The sequence below is a fragment of the Typopeltis vanoorti genome, chromosome 10 (genome assembly GCF_054136105.1).
Source record: "Typopeltis vanoorti isolate ZY-2024b chromosome 10, IOZ_Tvanoo_1.0, whole genome shotgun sequence".
NCBI lineage: Eukaryota > Metazoa > Arthropoda > Arachnida > Uropygi > Thelyphonidae > Typopeltis > Typopeltis vanoorti.
This window is the reverse complement of record NC_143558.1, coordinates 62662168-62677664: the sequence shown is the minus strand read 5'-3', so window position 1 is coordinate 62677664 and position 15497 is coordinate 62662168. Positions and strand designations below refer to the sequence as shown.

The following is a 15497-nucleotide window of genomic DNA, read 5'->3' as shown; positions in this document are numbered from 1 at the left end:
TATGAGTCTGGTGCAGGGTCTGGAGCAGGCTGCTCATTAATTTATTAAATTCTTTAATTGAGGCTTGTCTTCAACGTATATATTTGGTGGAGCAATGTTCGATAGGACAGGCAGCCAGGGAAGAGGGGTACTTCTCTGGGTCCCACTAATTGTGTGCATGGTTGAGTTCAGCTAGGTGTCAATAATGTTAGTGTGTGCACTTCTTTTCCAGATGGGGCACAGTATTCTGCTGTAGAGAATATGAGGGCTAGTGCAAATGACCTTACGACATCTGCACCACAACCCCAGGTTGTTCCAGCAAGTCCTGAAATGATATTATTTCTGGTTATAAATTTGTTTGGACAGGTTGGTGATGTGCCTTTTATAGGTTAGGCTTCTGTTCAGGCTCACTCCAAGGTATTTCAGGTGAGGCTTATGTTCTACCATTTTGCCACAGAAAGAGAGGTTGAGGTGTCAATTTGCTTCTGCATTGTTCAGGTGGAATAGTGCAGACAGTTTTTGTTGGATTTGGCTTCAGGAACAATAAAGGAGATTCGGCATTGATTAGTGTAACCTAGCCAGAAGTTATAGGCATTAGTGAGACTTGGCTCAAGATGAGGTAGCTGCAAGCGTGAAGCGATTTAGTATTTTCAGAAGAGATAGCATGGGGAAGAGTACTGCTGATGATAGTAGATGAATTGCATTCAAAAAAAGAATAGGAAATGCAGAAGGGGCTGTTCATGTGAAGCAGTCTGGTGTGAGATCAAGCCCAGTTGGGCAAAAAATATATTGTTTGTTGTTGCTGTAGGCCAGAGAGTTCCACGGATGATCTTTAAAGCATGCATCAGCAAAATTACTACAATAATTGCATACGAGTGATTATTATGAGGGATTTCAAATATCAATCAAGAAATATCACACAACAGCATGGAAATGGAATTTATACACCGATTAAGGGATAATTACTTGAGGCAGCATATAATGGAGAGGAATAGTTAAGGGGAATCTAGAGGGAGCAATATTAAATTGTATACCTAAAGTGTGGAGGATTAATCAGGTAGAAGTTTAATGAATGAGTAATATCATTAAGTATGAGTTGCAAAAGATGAAATGCTGTGAAGGGTATATAAGGAGAAAGGTGACCACACCTTTATGCAACTTCTAAGGATTAATATAGGTGTGACTAGATTTTTTGTATGGAGAATTTTGAATGAGTTAAGTTTGTTGCCAGTGTCAGTTTCAAGTGATTTTTCTGTTAATGGGTTCAAGGAGAGGTACAATAAATTTTGTGTATAGTTTGAGTATCCTTCGATGAATCTTTCAACCCTGGAGGTGCTCCCACAGTAATAAATAAATAAATCAGTTAACAGTTTTTATTCTCGTATAGGAAGTAGAAAAGGTCGATTTAGCCCTATCTAACTTTTGGGTACTGAGAGGGATGTTCAATCTCCACTGGTAGCCAATCAGAGATAGCTAGTCCAAGACTATCTTTGGCTAATACATGACATCCTGTGAAGAGAGAGAGTGCCACCATATCGTGGTTCCTTATCCTAACACTATGTTTACTGTGGTTATTAGTGGACTGTAGAACCCACACTCGTACTTTGAAATAGTGTCAGTTCCAAAGTCCATTTTCATGAGTCGATGGGAAGAGAGACAAGGGTCTACAAAAATATAAGAATCCGCTTGCTGTTGCCAGAGATTGACTAACTCGGAGATCAGTAGCAGAAAGGTTTAGCAAACATTTCTCTAGTCGGTGACTAGAATTGAACTTACGACGCTCTTTCTTCGTGTTTTTTAGTACACTTCACTTCCTCTTAGCTGCAAGGGCACTAAAAAAACATTTTGTAAAAATAAAATAGTGTTGGAGAAAGGGCACACCTTTACGTATCCTTTCTCTTTTAGTTTTGCTGTTGGCTGTCTCTGTTTCAGCTTCTTTGCACTTATCGATATTGAATGGAAGGAAGACAAAATAGTTCCTATAATAAAGGAGGCTCCAAGACTGCGGTTGTAAATTAAAGACCAATTTCCATCTCTGGAGTGATCGTAAAAGTACTGGAAAAGTAGGTTAAGGTCAATTCAAGATTGGGTGGATCAGAATATAATACTCTATAAGGACCAAGATGGTTTTGTTAAAGATTGGTCCTACCGTAGCAGTTTATTAACTTTTATATAGAGTGACATCTGAGTTGAACAAGGGGAATGGTTAGACAGTGATACTCTGTATTTTACAAAGGCTTTTGACAGGATACCCCATGTAATACTGTTGCGCAAATTAGAACAAATGGGGATGGATACAAAACTGATGTTATGGATAAGAGAATGACTTATGGAGAGATACTAGAAAGTGATGTATGGAGAAGCGGAGTCCAGGATGAAGCAGGTGACCAGTGGTGTGCTTGGGGCATTTTTGTTTCATTTGTACATAAATGATATAGGAAATGACTTGAAGGGAGATGTTCAATTGTTTACTGATGATGCAAAGTTGGGAAGCGCAATAAGAAATCAAGCCGATGTTGAGAGTTTGCAGGATGATTTAAATAAGCTGGCAAAGGGTAATGGATGTCAGTTGAATGGGGAAAAGTGTAAAGTTGCATTTTGGGATTAAAAGATTGCCAGCTGTGTACCACATTGATGGAATGGTACTCCCAGAGATTGATGAGACTAGGGAGTTGGGAGTATTAGTGTATAAGGAGTTGAAGTTCAGAGGACACATTGCTAAGGTGTGCAAGATAGCACATAGGATTACTTGGTTATTGAAGAACACACTAACATCCTGAGATAGAGAGGTTATTATTCCTCTTTACAAGGCGTTGATACTTCCACATTTGGATTACTGTGCTCATGTCTGGTCGCCTGGATTCTTTGGAGATGAGGAATTGGTGGAGAGGGCTCACAGGAGTGTGACTAAAAATGCTCTGTACATTGATATATTGAGAGTTTGTAGCGTACAGAGGTTGGTTGATAGGCAGAGAAGAGGAGATATGATAGAAATATTTAAATTACTTAAAGGTTTTTATAAGATTGATGAAAGGGAAATATTACAGCTATGTGATAGTGATGGAAGAACAAGTGGTCATCCCTGGAAATTAAGGAAAAGTGTAGTTAACAAGGGTGTGAGAACTAGATTTTTTGCTTGGAGAGTGGTGAATGAATGGAATGCATTGCCTGACTCAGTTGTGAGTGCTTTGTCTGTAAATGAGTTCAAGAAGAGGTATGATATATATTATTTTGATAGTTTGGGTCTCCTGCAATGAGTCTTCTGACTGCATGGAGATACCCATATAATAATTACAGATCAACACCAGAAAAACGAGGTTTCAGAAAGCGTATGCATTTAATTTAGAAATAAAAATTACCAGAATCTGCAATAACACAACAAAGGCTTATAAACCAAAAGAATTTCATTTTCCATAGCAAAATATTTACTGAACTTGAGCTGCAAGAGATACGTATTAAACCAACAGCTCCAGCAAATCATCAGGAGGTAGCTATATCAAACTCTGGAATTCAACTTAGTAAACATCAAGCTGACGACATACCTCAGAATGTTTTGACAGAAGTGCAGTGTAAAATGAAGTCAGGGATATTGGAACATGACGGTATCAGACTATCACTATTAAAAGCTTTACAACAATCTAAGTTAAAACAGCTTCTCTTAAACGCAAATGCTGTAATTGAAACCATCACAACCAACAGTATAAAGGAAACAAATCAGCTCCTATGCAGCACAGCCTATATCATTTCAGTGAATCATGGTTGCAAACCAGAAGAGCAAAAGCCGAGGATGAAACAATCTGCACCATGGAAAATCCGGTTAGAACGAAAGGTCAACAAACTTCGAGCTGATCTAAGCAACTTAAAGAGTTTTAAAGAAGGATGGCTGAAAAATAATACCGAACTGATTAACACATATAATTTGGCCAACAAAACAATTGCTGAAGTTACCGAAGAGCTAAAACAAAGAATTACACCGACTGCACAGAAAATTAAAAGATATGAAGCAAGAATAAACCAATATGTACAAAATATGCAATTTCGACAGAACCGACGTCAGTTTTTTTCAGTGTCTCCAGAGAAATACAAATGCAAACCATCATTCACCAGTACAAAGAAGAAACACTCAAATTTTGGAAGTCAATCTGGGATAATCCTATTGAACACAATAAAGATGCTTCATGGATTAAGGAAATAGAATCAGAAATGAAACAAAAACAAATGCAAAATGTCATTATCACTAAAGAAATGGTCAGTGCTCAAGCGAGAAAATTAAAAAAACTGGAGTGCACCTGGCAAAGACGAAGTACATGGATTTTGGTTAAAACATCTAACCAGTCTACATGATCGAAAGGTAGAATAATTTAATTATTTGTTGCAGTCAGGCTCAGTGGAAGACTGGATGATATATGAGAGCACTTTTGTCTTCACGAAAGATAAGGATGCAGATCCAAGTAACTATCGTCTAATAACATGCCTAGCAACTATACTTAACATTTTCATTGCCAAGCTGAAAATTGGAATTTCGTGTGGTGGCCAAATTTTTTTTATTTTTTTATTTAGTTAGCGACGTCAACGCGATAACGCGTGATCGGCCGTTTGGTGAGAACTCGCATCGCGCGATATCGCGTGGTTGGCAATGAACGTGTTAAGCTGTTCACTGCAATCATAGCAAATTCCATATACCAGTACTTATCAGATAATCAGATTTATCCGATTGAACGAAAAGGCAATTTTCAAAAATCTAGAGGAACAAAAGACCAGATCCTTATTAATAAAATGATTCTCAGAAACACAAAAAGACGAAAAACTAACTTGAACATGGCAGAGATTACAAGAAAGCATTCGATTCTCTCCCACACTCCTGGATCGTAAAATCACTAAAAATATTTGGAATTAGCAAAAACATATGTTCGTTTCTGGTGGCTGCTAGGAAAGCATGGAAAACACCATTAATAGTGAATAATGAACGATTTGGAGTCAGCATTAAACGTGGAGTTTTCCAAGGTAATTCCTTGTCACCGTTGCTCTTCAACATTTTTTTGATATCTTTGTCTATGATTCTGAAGAAAACAAAACTTGGATATGAAATTCCTAAATGTAATATTAAAATTTCCCATCTGTTGTATATGGATGACTTGAAGTTATATTGAAAATCGGCCCAGCAAATAGATTCTTTATTGAACACAGTTGGTATTTTCAGTCAGGAGATCAAAATGGAATTTGGTTTAGATAAATGCGCAATTTTATCTATTAAGCGAGGAAAAATTAATGACACTAGCAATTTTAATTTTGATCAAGAGAAATATATGAAATCAATTTCAGCTGAAGAACACTATAGACATCTAGGAATATTAGAAGCCAATGATATTCTCCACTCGAAAGTTAAACAATAGGCAGCATCAGAATACATTAAAACAGTTAGAAATATTCTGAAAACAAAACTAAATGGATTAAACACAATTAGAGCAATGAATTCTTGGCCTATACTAGTGATCCGATACACAGCTGGCATAATAGATTGGACAAAAGGAGATTTGGACAAACTAGACCGCAAAACTAGAAAACTAATGGCTATGCATCATGCATTACATCCACGAAGTGATGTTGACCGGTTGTACCTCTCGAGAAGAATAGGTGGACGGGGTCTGCTGCAAGTGAGACAGACTGTGGAAGAAGAAGATATTGGTTTAAGAAATTGCATCAAAAATAGCTCTGAACCAATGCTTAAAGCAATTACACAAGAAGGCCTTCTAAAAGCAACAGGAAACAAATCCGATTACAAAATGGAACAACAAAACAACCGATATGTGCGCTGGAAAAATAAACCCTTGCATGGCCAATTTCTTTGATATACTGAGGACAAAACTGACGTGAACAAGACATGGCAATGGCTACAACACGGATATATTAAAAAAAGAAACAGAAGGATTTATTCTTGCAGCTCAAGAATAGGCATTACAAACTAATGCAATCAAAGCAAAAATTTTGAACATCAATAATAACAGAAAATGCAGATTATGCGATCAGAAAGATGACACTGTAGAACATCTAATCAATGCCTCCAGCAAAATAGCTCAAACTGATTATAAATACTGCCATGATTATGGCTAAAATAGTTCATTGGCATGTATGCAAGAAATATGGCTTTCCTACTTCTGATTACTGGTGGCAGCATAAAATAGAGACTGTATTGAAAAACGAAACAGCAAAAATTCTCTGGGACTTTAGAATACAAACTGATCGGCATTTGGAACGCAATAGACCTGACATCACGATTATCGAACATCGACAAGTTTGGATTATTGATATCGCAGCACCCAGTGATAACAACATTAACAACAAAGAAGTGGAAAAAATTACTAAATATCGAGATCTGGCAATCGAAGTTGACCGACTGTGGCTTAAACACACCAAAGTCATTCCAATAGTTATCGGTGCACTTGGTGCAACTTCAAGGACGCTATCCAACTATTGACAGCGATTAAACATGAATGAAGTGACCCCATATGACCTACAAAAAACAGCATTACTTGGAACAGTCCATATTTTACGACGCTATCTGACGGACTATTCTTAGATTCTTGGGTAGAATCTGAATTGTTCTGTATCACCAGTCAAATTTTTATTTATATGATATCTTGTTTTGACTGTGTATCAATTAAGTGTATAAAAAAAAAAAAAAAAAAAAAAAAAAAAATAATAATAATAATATGAGCCAACTGCCTCTCCTATCTTTCTTCATTGTTGTTAAGAGTTTAAAAATTTTTTCTAGTCATGACTGTCAAAGGGTTTCTCCAAGTCAAGAAAATAACTAAGAATTTTTTTTCTTCTCACATCTTCTTGTAATAATCATTCTAAAAACTAAGATTGCATCGCTTGTTATTTCCTGAACCCAAATTGATCATGGCCAATATATTCGTGAGCGTTATTTTTTTAAACACTTTTTGTATAATATTTAGTGTTAATTTTGAACTTGAGAAATGGAACTTATTTTTCGATGATTTTCGCAATTCTGCTGTTTTGTTTATTACTTTTCGCTCTTACTCCTGAAGAAATCCTGTGTAATAGGATGAAACGTCGTGTTTTTAGTTCAAGAAATTGTAAGTAATATTATTCTGGTTTTTCACCTTTTAACTTTTATTTATTCATCAACCAGCAAAATTACATATTTATATGCCAGCATGAGCAATTCTTAAAACTTCATATCTGTTATGCATATGATTTATAATTTTTTTCAAATCGTATGCAAATTTGAAGACGTGTATAAAGCAGACAATATTTCTAAACAGACTGTATTACCTTAAAATGTGCATAGACAATGATAATATATATGAGTTACATATTGATAAGAAATCTTTTTTTAAACGAAGAAATCTGAGACAGTACGCGAATCAGTTAATTTTCGCAACTAGCTAACGAACTATTTTCTTGTAGGAGTCGATAAATAGTCCTCGGTCAGACATGAAAAAATTTCGCCAAATGAGAAGTTACTGTATGCTTTTGGAAATGAAGGCGAAAAATCTAATTCCTATTCATAATTCACTGCACATCCCCAAAACATCCATTTGACAATCTCTCTCTCTCTCTCTCTCTGGATTAATCATATAAGAAAAAAAATCGGTTAACGCCTTTTATATCCTTAGGCGAGGATATAAAATAGGGTGTCCAAAAATCTAATTTTTGGACACCCTATCCAAAGCTGCCATCTCATGTCTAACCATAACACATATTTTTGATGTCTTAAATAGGGTGGTTTCTATATCGATTTTCTTGATTTTCCGGGAGAAAAAGCCCGCTCGACCATACCAGAGATCGACTAATTCGATAATCGGTAAAAAAGGCTTAAAAAGTTCTTCTAGCTGATTTAAGAAGGGGAAGCAATTTTGATTAATTCAACAACAACAACAACAACAACAACAAATCCTTTAATGCCTTTTATTCCATTATGAGGAGTAGGAGAGGCCGTTTCAGTCCTATATACCTCCTAATAACAATAACTTTACAGCAGACGTAGAGGCTTTCGTTAGTAGTGGTAAGAATTATAACATTTTAGTTTTTAAAAGTTATTTATTTTACTTTCCGAGTCCGGAACACCAATCATATCCTCTCCTTTCAAAAAGCAGCGACTTGTATCGCCTTGTCATTGACCATCAGAATGTCATCCGTGGAGCACATATCGATTAGATTTGGGCAACATAAAAGATGTTCGTCATTTTTAAAAGTTGATAACGACAAGCTGACGTTGATTTTAATGTGTATAGAAACAAGATGAGGGAACTCCTCAATGATAGCTACATTTCAATGCGTTTGGAAGATGATCCATCAGGAAGCATTCGTGATAAAAACAATTTTACTCAGGACCTTTGTAACTGATCGAAAGAAATTAAAAAAAAAAAAAAACCGTTGTCCAGCGCAGTGCAACGAAGATAAAGGCCCTACTTTACGCTAACTATTGTAAGAATACATAAAATACTTAGGTGGCTGTGAGCTAGGTTATAATAGATATTACATAGTGAGTTTGATCTTTTGTGGTTTATGGTTTAGGAATCAGTCTGTTTATATGTGTTTCATGTTCAAATATTTTATTCCTGACGAAGTATTCCAGTAGAGCTTAAGAAATTTATTGTTAAACAATTTGTATGTAGTATTTTCTCATTAGAGTTTTTACCCAGATTACTTCCTGTTTGAACCATGATACAGTTTTCGACCTTTATTGAGTTCTCATCAGTGGGAACCAGACCTAGAATTGATACTAAGGTCAAAGTAGTGCAGGAGTCATATATTTCATATATAAGTAGTGAAAAGGTATAACATACTATTAAAATACTCTGGATTAGAGCTAGTTTTCGAAAATTTTTTACTTGGCATCATCAATAAATTATCAGGCTAATAGCTAACCTGTACAGAGAGCAAGAAACCATGCTAAGAACAAGTGTTGGGTTAACTGATTGGCTTCAGGTTGGAAAGGGAGATATGCAAGAATGTCTACTTTCTCATTTGTTTAGTATCTATGCTGAGGACATCATGCGTGTAGCATTGGCTGGGCTTAAGGCAGGAATTAGGACAGGTGGTACATTGATCAGTAATCTGCTGATGATACAGTACTCCTCTGTAATGGCAAGGAAGAACTAGGACGGACGCATACTTCACAAAGTTTAACAATATCTGTAGGAACTGAGGACTTCAGCTCAATCTTAGCAAGACAACGACTACAGAGAATTTCATGAGAAACAAGTGTATCTTAATGGAGAAAGAATTGATGAATCAGCAAGTTTGAGTACCTGGGATCTATTATTAATGTGAAAAAAGAGTTCGCTATTTCCAGGAACGAAAAGGAGTTTGAAAATTTATTTATCATTAATGTGGTTAATCAAAAAAAAAAACAAAACAGAAATGAATTGTTAATGCTAATGAAGCCAGCTAGTAAGGAGACTCCAAAAAAACATATCGCTCCTGGGAAGTTCACCAAAACATTTGGAATATTTTATGGTATTGTTATTTCTTACTTTCGGACTCCAGGTGGCTATTTTGCAAGCGGCATTTAACATTTTTATTTATTTATGAAAGTAAGCTTGTTTGTTAAGTAATGAGCTTACGGAATTGTGTGTAAGGGCTTGTACTCAACGAAAAGCGTATGCATTGATACTATGAGTTGGAGATCATTTTAAATTGAAAAGAAAATTTGAAAGCAAACTTATACTCTCAATTTGATTTTTGCTTTTGTGATTACATGGTTTTCTGCGTATTGCTAACGCACTAAAAACTGTCAACAATGTCCAATTTCCGCGGGCGAGAATCTGGAAGGAGAGGTCGAGGACGAGGTAAATGCAATGTTTTGGTTTCATAATAAAGCTTATAGCAATCTAAATATTTTCGGGTATGAATAAAAAATTCTTTATAACTATAAGATCAGAAGTTTCATAGTTTATTGGAAGTTAAAATTGCAGTTTAACACATCACTTTACAGTAATACTTATTCGAATTTGGTACACCTACACTCATCTGAACTCTGATCACATGAAAGTGGTACAGGATATTAATTTTTTATATTTTAAAAAATGCAGAAAAGTTTTCTGCATATCTGTTTTCCGATAAACGTATGGCTAAGCTATTCACCACATTGTGGGTAAAGAATGGTAAACAACATAGTTGAGAGCTGCTTTTCCATTCTGGGTTTGTAGCTTGCAGCTATATCAGACTTGACAGTTTGTCACCCCTCCCCATTTTTGCTGTGTAGAAAATCCTTTTGTGTAGATAAAAATTTATAACAATATATGCTACCATCCAAGTTGTTAATTTTACTTAAGCTTAAAAAACTGGTGTGTATGTATTGTAGTAAAATGTCATTATTGTCATTACTGTAGCAAATTTTTATATTACATTGCCAATAAAAAAAATGTAAAAATTTTCATTAAAAAACTAATTATGTTTCATGTGCTTTTTCGTATATTCCAGATATTCTTCTTTGATCACTTAAGAGCACATCAAGTAACTTGGCATTCCTAACGTTGTGTGCATGCATGATATGGGTTACAAATATGACGAAACAATAAGGGGATAGTGAGGTTTTTATTGAAAGAGATTGCAGCACTGTCCACTTATATGCAGTGACGTGTGCAGAGGAACAGAAAGGATTAAACAGTACTGGCTGTGTCTATGAAAGTTTCATCTGTCACCTCTTACTTTTTTAACAATCAATTAACATATCTGGTATTTTTTGTTTCCTTTGCAATCAATATACATGTGTTGATATCAATACATGGATAACAGAAACCGGAATCACAATCTACAGAACCAAGAGACAATACAGAAGAAGCTTTTTTTTTTTTTTGCTCTGGTCATTTTTGTTGTGCTGTATCCTGTCTCTAGAGATTGTAGTACTTTCCTCTGTTATTTATATATTGATGGGAAAGACTGTATAGGAAGAGTTCAAATGGTATTGACTATGCAGTCCAGTTTCTGTTATGGGTGGTGGTGGTATAGGTACCATATACCATCCTATTAGTGCACAACATTACTAAGATTGTATGCAGTAAGTAGTTCACAGAACAATTTTCTACATGCTGTCTACTAACATCTCAGTAAATATTTAACAAAAGCGAGTGCTACAAACTTTGAAACATAGAGCTTGAACAGAGAAAATTGTGTATGTGTAATATGGTCAATAAATATACAGAAAGAAAGAAGTGTGAGAAAAGAATTCTTGAAAGAGAGAAGGAAAAATCGAGGAGTGAGTCCTGTACAGAATTTTATCAAAAGAGGTGTGATTGGCGAGATGGACAAAATTGTACTTCCTAGGTGCAAAAATTAATTATGTTAGAAAGGCTATTATTATTATTTCAGGCAACTCCAAGGAGTCGACAGACTCATTGAGGGAGGCCCTAACACGTCAAGAACAACTATTCAACATTCACACAGTATCTATCATACCTTGCCGTGAACTCATTCACGGTCATAGCACCCACAACAGACTCTGGCAGTTTATTCCACTCATTTACCACTCTTCAAGTAAAACACCTAGCTCTATTCTCAAAAATTTCTTCTGAATTGATCTTATAGAAACCCTTCAGTAATTTGAATGTCTCAATCATATCACCCCTTTCCACCTATCAACCAATTTTTGCAACCCACAAATCTTCAATCTGTTTTCATAAGGTTCATTCCACAGACCTGCCACCATCTTGGTCACTCGTCTCTGGATCCTCTCCATCTCCTCCCTATCAAGAAGAAACCGTGGCACCCATATCTGGGCACAGTACTCCAGATGGAGTCTTATCAGGGCTCGATATAGAGGAACAATAACTTGTTTGTCTCTGCTTGTTAAAGTATTTTTCAGTAACCAAGTGATTTGATGAGCTGATTTAGCCACTTTTGCAATGTGCTCCCTAAACTTCAACTCTCTATCCACCAACATTCCCAAATCCCTGGCCTCATCAATCTCCTGCAGTACGGTTCCACCAATGTGATATACTGCTGCTAATCTTTTCACTCCAAAATGCCTAACCTTACACTTTGCTACATTAAATTGACATCCATTTTCCCTAGCCCAGTCCTCCAAACTATCCAAATCATCGTGCAAAATTTTGACATCCTGTGCACTCACAATTGCTCTACCCAACTTTGCATCATCAGCAAACAAGTGAACACTTCCTCTCAGATCCTTTCCTATATTGTTAATGAACAAATTGAAAAGTAGTGGTCCAAGAACAGAACCCTGCGGCGCACCACTAGTCACGAGCCGTCTTTTGGACTCCACTCCTGAATAAACCACTCTCTGGTATCTCTCCATCAACCACCCTCCTATCCATCTCACCAACCCTATATCCATCCCCATCTGCTCCAGTTTACTGATTAGAGTTCCATGTGGTATCCTATCAAAGGCCTTGGCAAGGTCCAGCAGTATCAGTGTAAACCCATTATCCTTATCCAGTTCAGCAGTCACTGCGTTATAAAATGTGAGCAGGTTACTGAGGCATGATCTATCCTTCACAAAACCATGTTGCCCCCCATACAGTATCCCATTTTCATCTATCCAATCCTGTATTCTTCTCTTGACTAGTTTCTCCAGGACCTTGACAATGATTCCTGATATGCTAATCAGTTGGTAATTTACAACAGTAGTCTTGGAACCTCCTTTATGCAGTGGAACTATTTTCCCCTCTTTCCACCCCATCTAGACTAAACCAGACCCGAGACTCAGATTAAACAAAATGGTCAAGGGTACTGACAATTCTTTAACCGCTTCACATACGACACGAGCTGGTATTCCATCCAATCCCACAGATGTATTGACATTGAGGTTTTGCAATAGATTACTCACCTCCACCTCATTCACCACAATTCCCGTATAATCTATTGGTTCATTCATTTCTGCAATGTCACCACCTGGATGATATACTCTTGCAAAGTGCTCGCTCAGTAATTCAACTATATCAACTGATTTGATTACCTCCCTACCATCGCCATTCTTTAAAATCATTCTGCCATATACATTTTTTCTTTTACTTGCAACATATCGAAAAAACTGTTTAGGATTCTCTTTAGCCTGCATGGCCAATGTTCTTTCGTAATCCTTTTTTGCTTTTCTTACCACACTCGTTACCCTTCTGGCCTGGGCTTTATACTATTCATGTGCCTGCCGGTCAACTTTGGAGAAAGGTGACCGGCAGGCACATTTCCTCCGTAGTTGTTTCTTTTTTTGCAGCTCAAGCTTAATGGTGTTATTCATCCATTTAACTCCTACTTGATTTATTATACGGACTCTAGGTATACAGTCAGCCATTGCTTCATGCAAACACTTTTTAACTGCCTCCCATGCACTGTCAATTTCTAGCCCTTGCAGTTGTGCATGCCATGGCACTGTACCAATCAATCAATCTATTAGAGCACAAAAGGATTAAGTGAAAGAGAGTTGATTGTTTTGCCTGGAACAATTGGTTTAAAATAAGAAAAGTATGGTGTGAGGGAGGGTATGAAAGAGTTACTGAAAGTGGCAACAGGAGATTGAGAAAGAAAAGAAGATAGCAAGTCTGTTGCAGTGGTATGACAGAGTTTAACCGAGAATAGGGGCATACTAGTGAATGAGTCAATACACAGGAGGAATAATGTGGAGTGAGTTCAACAAACAAAAGGACATATACAAGAAGGATGGTTTGCATCTGAATCAATTTAGTGTTCAGAATCTGGAAAAAGTGTTGTTGAATGAAGTGAAAGTGGATGTGCAAAATGATGAATAAAACGAGAGCTTTTTTTTGGGATGGGGGAGCTGTTGAGCTCACATATATCAGTGAGGCAGATGAGGGCAGGAATGTTTATAAAAATGCCTAAGTTAGTACTGTTGATAACAAACCAGAATGGGTTAGTTAGTATAAAGCATCAGGATAGGAGTGGGCTGAAAGGCTTTTGCACTTTATGTACCCTTCTTCCAAATGCCAGGAACATTTGGAAGAAGGGGAAGGAATTTTTGGCATTGGTTAGTTCATCCTGACCAAAGGTAATTAGCATTGCTGAGACATGGCTGATAGAAGATGATATAGTGGGATAGAATGTTTATTTTAAATTTTATGGTGCAAAGGCATCAGAGGTCATATTATGCCAGGACACACGTCATAGCAGTGCATATGGTAATTGGTTAGTAGGACAATGACAAACATCCATACCCTTGGTAGGATTCAAACCTGCAGCCTCTTGGCTAGAGAGCAGATATGCCAACCAGGCTTGCAGGATGGAATGTGAAGGGTATAGTGTGTTCAGGGAGGATAATGAGAATAGAATGGTGGGAGGAGTATTATTGATGATAGCTTGAATTGCAACCAAAGAGAGTAGAAGTTCAACTCAGTAGAAGTTGAGGCCATTTGGTGTGAGATAGTTGCCAGCAGAACAAAATATACAGTTGGATGCTTCTACAGACCAGGGGATAGTATGCATTGGCAAATAAGCTCAATGAGTAGAGGACAGGTAATTCTTATGTGTGTGTGTGTGGGGGGGGGTTCAGCTATGGGAACATATATTGGAAGGAAATGGAATTGATGCAGTTACTAAGGGATAATTACCTGAGGTAACATGTGATAGAATTACTAGGGATTTGAGAGTGCTAGATCTAGTAATTGCATCAGAGAATTTGTCTATAACCAATATGACCATGTTGCCACCAAATGGTGAGACTGATCACATGGTCTTGACCTAGGAGATGGCTAAATGTTAGGAATTTTCATTTAAGAGGGAGTATATGTGGAATTACAGGGCTGGTGAGTATGACAAACTTAGAAGATTGCTTAGATCACTGCCATGACATCTGAAACTGCAACGGTTGGATACTGATGGTGCATGGGAAGTGATAAAGGAGTGTTTGAGGGAAGTAATAACAAACTGCATATCTAGAGTCCTATCCTATTCTCATCTGTCTAGGACTGGTTGAGTCCCCTCCTAATGAGGGGTTACTGGCATATTAATGCAGCTCGTTTGCCACTTCTCTGCTACATCCCCTAAGGGCGATATTCATGACTGTATCTGTGTGTGTTCACGGGACTAGCTTGCCTGCTTGTGTAATGAAAAACCTCAAAACTGGGGGGGGGGGAACCCTGTTGTCCACGCCCAAGACTGGCTTACTTGGCTATGGCTTAGGAAGATCCTTAAGCTCCTCACATTGTCGACAGGAATCAAACAGGACACTCCTTCCCCAGGCATATGGTTACGAAGTGCATAGCCACTAGGCTAACCGCGCGGACTACCTAGAGTCAGGAAAATAAATTAAGCGGGAGTTAAATGGATGATCATCGTTAAGCTGGAGCTGCAAAAAAAAGAAAAATTTCTGTAGGGAATTCAAGGAGAAAAGTGACCAGCAAACATACAATTAGTACAAATTTGTGGAATACTTTTCTGGCTATTTTGTTGTTTGTTCGAACTAATGGCGGGTTTAGGAAAGTGAATGATTTATCCTGTTCTGTTTCTATGTTGCATTTTAGTCTGTTGCTGAAGTCATTAAGGGATGCTTGTAAAGTGGTGATGAATTTGGTTCT

The 15497-nt window shown here is 37.1% G+C and overlaps 1 protein-coding gene across 1 annotated transcript in view; it reads left to right on the top strand.

Moving 5' to 3' along the window:
- The first annotated feature begins 9544 nt into the window (after positions 1-9544).
- The window catches only part of Trax (Translin associated factor X), a 56326-nt gene continuing 50373 nt past the window's right edge, over positions 9545-15497 (top strand). The window contains exon 1 of the mRNA XM_090398919.1: positions 9545-9800. Within this exon, the coding sequence (XP_090255045.1) occupies positions 9752-9800 (49 nt within the window). The 5' untranslated portion in view covers positions 9545-9751. The remainder of the gene's footprint in view (positions 9801-15497) is intronic.